This window comes from Centrocercus urophasianus, unplaced genomic scaffold, assembly GCF_019232065.1.
Source record: "Centrocercus urophasianus isolate 14NV4802_14NV808 unplaced genomic scaffold, USGS_Curo_1.0 seq_23, whole genome shotgun sequence".
NCBI classification, from domain to species: Eukaryota; Metazoa; Chordata; class Aves; order Galliformes; family Phasianidae; genus Centrocercus; species Centrocercus urophasianus.
The window spans coordinates 12,683,955-12,689,954 of NW_024884789.1; the positions used below are offsets into that span (position 1 = coordinate 12,683,955).

The 6,000-nt window shown below is 41.4% G+C and overlaps 1 protein-coding gene across 1 annotated transcript in view; it reads left to right on the top strand.

Annotated features, from left to right (window-relative positions):
* LOC122163263 (myocardial zonula adherens protein) overlaps nucleotides 1-2,673 on the top strand; it is a 60,070-nt gene extending 57,397 nt beyond the window's left edge. The window contains exons 16-17 of the mRNA XM_042824418.1: nucleotides 407-629; nucleotides 1,630-2,673. Coding sequence (XP_042680352.1) covers nucleotides 407-629; nucleotides 1,630-1,767 — 361 coding nt within the window. The 3' untranslated portion in view covers nucleotides 1,768-2,673. The remainder of the gene's footprint in view (nucleotides 1-406; nucleotides 630-1,629) is intronic.
* The last annotated feature ends 3,327 nt before the right edge of the window (nucleotides 2,674-6,000 follow it).

Here is a 6,000-nt window from a genome sequence, read left to right on the forward strand (position 1 = left end):
GCGTTGCTGTTTTGTGGTTGCCTATTAATTGGTGTTCATTTTTTGTCTGCTGCGAGGAACAATTGTGACACTGTTTCTATGTAGAGAAGCTGTATCCTACTAGGTGAGGAGAATGCTGATATTTTTAGTTTTCTCTGGAGGTGAAACAGTAAAGGGTAGGTGTAGTACTGAGGGACGTGGCTTAGTGGGCAATGTTGGTAATAGGCAGACAGTTGGACTAGATGATCTTAGAGGTCATTCCCAGCCTCTGTGATCCTATGCTTGTTTATTTGAGAACGGTATCATTACACTTCAGATGCTCTTTCTACTTTTGTACCCTTACGTGTTGAAATTAAATTTTAGAACTGAAGTTCTGAGCCGTGTGTTTCAAATGCTGGTTACAACCTCTGTGTTTGATCACTTGCAGGTTATCAGGAGAGCAGAGCGGATCATCGCGTGGTTCCTCACCCAGTCAGTCACCTGGGGGATCTGGCTCTCCAATTACTGCTGAAGAAAGAAGACTTAGAGATAAGAAACATTTGAATGACATCACAGCAGCTCGGCTACCACCGCTTCACCACTCCCCTGCTAAGCTGTTGTCTATTGAGGAGTCCATAGCAATTCAGATACAGCAAAAAGAAGCTTATGAGGTAAGAATTTCTGATTTATCTGGAAGAATAATTATTTAATTACTACAACCCTTACCAAAAAACTCACCAAAACAAGAAGAAAGCATAAAGACATCCTTTGATACTTTTGAATTTGATAATAAAATTGAATTTGATAATAAAATTGAGATTGCCAGACTTTGAGAAGACTGTATTTGAGTCTCTTAATGATGTGATTCAACAATGTGTGAAACTCTTCTGAAATGGCTATTCCTGCACTAAACAACATCTAGTGTTGTTCTTCTGTGCAGTTATGCTAACTTCGTTACGATCTTTTCATCTCTGACTAGAAATAAAAGTATGGATCTTGTCTATTAGATTTAATTCATTTTTTGGCCCTTCCATAAATGAAGGCCCAGTGGTATCCAGTGATCTTAAGACACACAAGTAGCTGCCGTTGGCTTAGTTTATTCTGTGCCAAGTTGTGAAGTTCTTTAAGGAAATTGCTTGCTAAATTCTTTTGTAATGGATTTCCATTTTGACTTCCCAAATGATGCAGAGCTAATGTCTTAAACTAGGTGCTACTGTAAAAGTGTTTGTTGCTAATTACTATTTTACAAGCACTTTGCTAATTTTGTCTTTGACACTTGAAGGAAGCTAATTTATTTGTAAAATGAAGGACTTTTTTTGCTGAATTGCTGAGTTGCTGAATGAATAGCATTGCTATTGGTATTGGTTACGTACAAGGCTGATATGTAGACTGATTTTGTTCTGGCAGAAGTGAGATGGGAACTGTCAGAGAGGGAATTTCAGGTCTTCAACTCAAAAAACAAAGCTGTCTTCAAATACTAACAGAGCAGTTAGGTATTAAATGTAAATAAATTTATCTTTTTTTCGTTAGTTACTAGATATTTTAATTAAATCCAGTCTGGAGTTACCAATATTTTATTGTGTCAAGTTTCTTCTTTGGTTGGTTGGGTCTTTTGCAACCTGGATAAAAATGACGAAAACAATTTTTCTAACTTGTATCTTTTTTTAATAGGAAATGCAAGCCAAACTTGCAGCACAGAAGCTTGCGGAGAGGTTGAATATAAAAATGACCAGCTTTGAACCAGAGGGGGGGGCTGCAATGCAATACAGAGAAGTGAGAGATGAAGATGATTTTTCAGCAGACGACTGAATTCAGGAAGGGGTGTCAGAGAATGAGCCACGTAACTGATCCTTATGCAATACTTCTTAAAACCCAAACGTGAATATTGATCTAATTAGTTGTTTCTGAACATTTTAACATTACAGCTATGGGAAGGGTTCATAATAATGCTTGTACTTGTGAGGTTTATTAAGTGATAAGCCCAGTATTATTTGGAGACTGGTTTTGGAACACTTGTGGCATTTAATCCTTGCGGAAAGCCCAACAGGTTTCAACTACAGTGAAGTGAGCTCCTTTTCCAAGCTATGATGAATCATCTACAAGAGAAGGTTTCTTTTGCTGGGAAATGTAAGTGTAAAGAGCCGCATAATCCGAGTCTGTAAAGTTAGCTAAGGTGCCTATGAGCTGCTGGGTGGAAACGATATTTATGAAATCTCTTCTTTGTATAAATGTGAGGTACCTCTATTGAGGCATGGTCTATGAAGGTCATCTGTGTTTTACCATATGGTGACAGTACACATCCAAATGACTACAATAAATTTGTGATCATTTTCTTCCTATCATGAGAACTTGTTTCTATGCCCTTAGCTTCCAGTAACGCTTTCTGCCACTGTGCTGTAAATAGAAAAGAACATGAAGTTTTTCCTAACTTAATTCTGTTTGTGCTTTAAGGGATTCTGCTCTTTCATATTTGGAGACTCCTGCAAAGCACTTCAAGAGATTAAATTAATCTGAACACTTCAGTATTTTTATTAAAGGTTTTGGTGTTTTTCCATATTTTTGTACAGTGCTTTCAAACTTTGGAATGCTATTTTTTCATAGTCTGGTACTGTAAATTAAAAGATTGCCTCTGGTTTTCTTGGAGAAAATAAGTCCTATGTATTTTACAGACTTAGCTGTTCTTTGAAGATAAAAAACAAATCTTCCTTACAGTAACATTTTCTGCCTTTTATTATGAATTTTGAAATATACAGAACACAAATGAGAAGTGTTTCTCAGTGATATTCCACTACTGACTAGCGTATTCAAATCCTGCTGTGAGTTTATTTTAGCTTTAAGAAACAAACCTCAGATCCCTTGTGTAGCCTGGCATAACCTACCTTCTGAGATGCTCCAGCAGCAGTGCATACAGGACAGCTGCGTGTGCAAGGCTTTCCCTGGGTGTGTACATACTGCACATGTCGCCAGAAACCAAGATGTGAGGCATTCAAAAAGCTCACATTGAGAAAGAGGGCTGAAAGTCTCTGCCACTTACTGAGTGCATAAAGCAGCTAATGCCACCAATAGCACTTTTCTAGCAGGCAGATACTCTTTCCCTAACGCTCTGTGAGCTCTCAGATAATCCGCGTGGCACAGTCCTTTCCCTGGGAATGTGGTTTGGCAGGCAGAACTGCTGCTAAGTTTGTATGTGGCATTTTTTTAAATTGTGTAATCTGTTCCTCATCTCTGATACCTCTTCCCCATACCCTTTCCTCTCTCTGGTTTCTTGTTTCAATTATTTATTGGCTTCTCACCAGCTGTATGTTTTTTCCTTCTCCACTCTCATAAGAACATCTCTATGCAACCCATTCCCTTTCATATGTATTCCAATGTTCATATCAGATACTCCAGTGCCTGCAATTAACTTTGCCACATGCCTTGCAGCCTGCTGCCATTGCAGCCTCCTCTTGCTTTCTGCAACTTGATTTAAAGACCAGCCGTGCATCTGAACGCCTACATACCTCACTCTAATGTCTGCAAGGACATGAATGTGTTTTTTTGCTGTAGCTACCCTTGTAGCAAAGCTCAGACTGCATATTGTACAGGTGTATGACACTTTCAGGCCTTATATCTCTTTCTCCTTACCTCTCTATTGTGTGGTTTGTTTTGTTTTCTTTTTCTGTGCTTCTATACACAGCATCTGACCAGCATAGGTGAACCTTGAAGCATAGTTTGTTACCTTTCCAGGCCTGTTTGTGTCCCTCTTGTTCCTGACTGCATTATTCCACCCTGTTATGCTACCATGTGTGGCTTTTCCAGTGTCTATGGTAACTGTTGAGTCAAGGCCTGACCCACTGATTGAGCACCTGGGAAAGGACCCGGTCAGTGCTGGGAGCACAGGTGAAGGCAATTCAGCTGTGTGACTGGGAGGGGTGGAGCCTGGCTGCACTTCTCTTAGGTCTCACTGAAGGGCTGGTGCCCAGTGGGGAAGGGTGTCTTTCTGGAGATTTTTTCTTGGTGAAGCTTTCCCCTGTGAACTTAGAATCTTCTGAGATGGGTAAGTAATCTTCTTCCTTCCTTAGTAGTATCCTTCTGTCATGCTGAACCTTCCGTTGTCAAATTTTTGTTGTAATGCCTTTCCCATCGTACTGATCTGTCCAATTTCTACACAGTGCTAAAGGAATTAAAGCTACACAGTGAAGAACTTGGTTTAGGTTCAATGTAGGCTTCTGCTGACCGCTTTTTGATTATAACAAAAACTACATTCTCTTTCTTGGGCTCTTAAGGGTTACTTTTGCTTTCTAAACTGTGAAGCAGAAACAGCTTTTGATCTGTGTTTTGGTAATGCTTAACGTGTTGAAAATTGCTGAAGTGAATCCCTCCAATGGGTGAACCTTGCCTTTAAGAAAAAAAATTGCTGCTGTAACAGGTGAAGTGGATTGCCCAACTAACAGCTGCTCAGCACGGTGCTGGGGAGTATTGTGGAGGGAGAGCTGTATGAATGCAGAACTAAATCATAAATTGCTGCCAAACGTGTATACTTTTGTAGGGGGATCATCCTGGATTCTGAATGCGGATGTATTCTCTATGCTGAGATTTCGTGGGTGGTTAAAGAGTCAGGTATAAAGAGAGTCCCCTGATCAAGAGGGTGAGTGGTGGAATGATGGAGCCATGTGTAAGTTTCTGTTTAGGTGTGGTGTTCTGTATTTCACTGTTTTCCAGTTTGGAACAGTTCAAAACATATGCTGGGAATTGAGGAGGTTGTTCTGTTTTGTGGGAGTGAACTGTTAGCCTGGCAGAAAATAAAGAATCAAAATTGTGTTTTTTGAAGCTCCTCGTGTGAATAATGTGTTGTTTTGGCCGTGTGAAGTTTGTAGGCAAAGCTGGGGGAAAATCGAGAATTTTTTTTTTTTTTGCTGCTTAGCAAGAAAGACACTGGAGATGGAGTTAAGGAACAGGTGTTATGAATGGAAAGAAAACTAAGAGGAATTGATAAGATCTGTAAGACCTGAAGCTGGACGATCGTGTTGGTCTGGAAGGTAGCACTGAGTGCTTAAATGTTGTGCTGCAAATCTGATAGCTGCAGCACATGAGAGGTGTCTGTGTGGCAGCATGTGCAGTCCCTTGGTTTTTGCGTGGCCTGGGACGTGGTAGGAGTCCCTGATTGCCAGCTGCCTGCAGAAGTACCGCTTGGCCAATTTCTGCTCACAGGTGGAAGCTTTCCTGAGGGAGAGAAGGTGGAATCTGGTTTGTCAGCTGTGTGGATAGCGTGATCTAGGGGATTTAGCAGCCTAAAAGATAACGTTAAGTACTTGAAAAATAGCTTTTGGGAGAATTGAAGATCTAAATGCTGCTAGTTGTGCAGCATTTGTGCTGCAGTTGTGCTAAAGTGCGTTAACTTTTTTTGAGTGTAAGAATAGTTAAAGGCTAGAAAGGGTCTAGAGGCTTACCCAGTTTTTTATAATTAGACTCAATTCAGCAGTTTTTAGTCTGATGGCTTGTGGGCTGCTTCTGTGGACTTTGAGATAGGTACAAGTGTCTGGTTTGGGCTCCTGTATGGAGGGAATAAGGCCTGCAAACGCAGAATGTGACAAGCACAGCTCTGCGCTTTGGTTCCTGAATGTGCCACAGGGACACTGCATCAGCAGCTAGGAGAACACCCAGACCCTACGGACTGGATTGATTGAAACTTGTGTGGGAGCCACGGGAAAAGCTGTCATGTTCCATGTGCAGCTTCTGGGCAGTAGTTTGGGGGTTTCTGTGTGGAACTCACAGGCAGCTCCTGTGCTGGACACACCACCAGCTGGCAGCCTTTAGCAGCCTTGCAGAGGGCACCCTCTCAAGACTGAGCTGTAGGTAGAGTATCCCTGGGCCAGGTGAATTGCAACGAATTCTTGACTTTTCTGTTCTTTTTTTGGGCGGGTTTTCTCTGTGTGTGGGGTGGGGGTAGGGGGAGATCTGATCACCTCTGAGAATTCCTGGTTTTGTACTTTTTTTTTTGGGGGGGGGTGGTTGTGAACTCCCAGATTCTTGGAGGGAAAGGGAAAGTAGAAAGGACAGCTG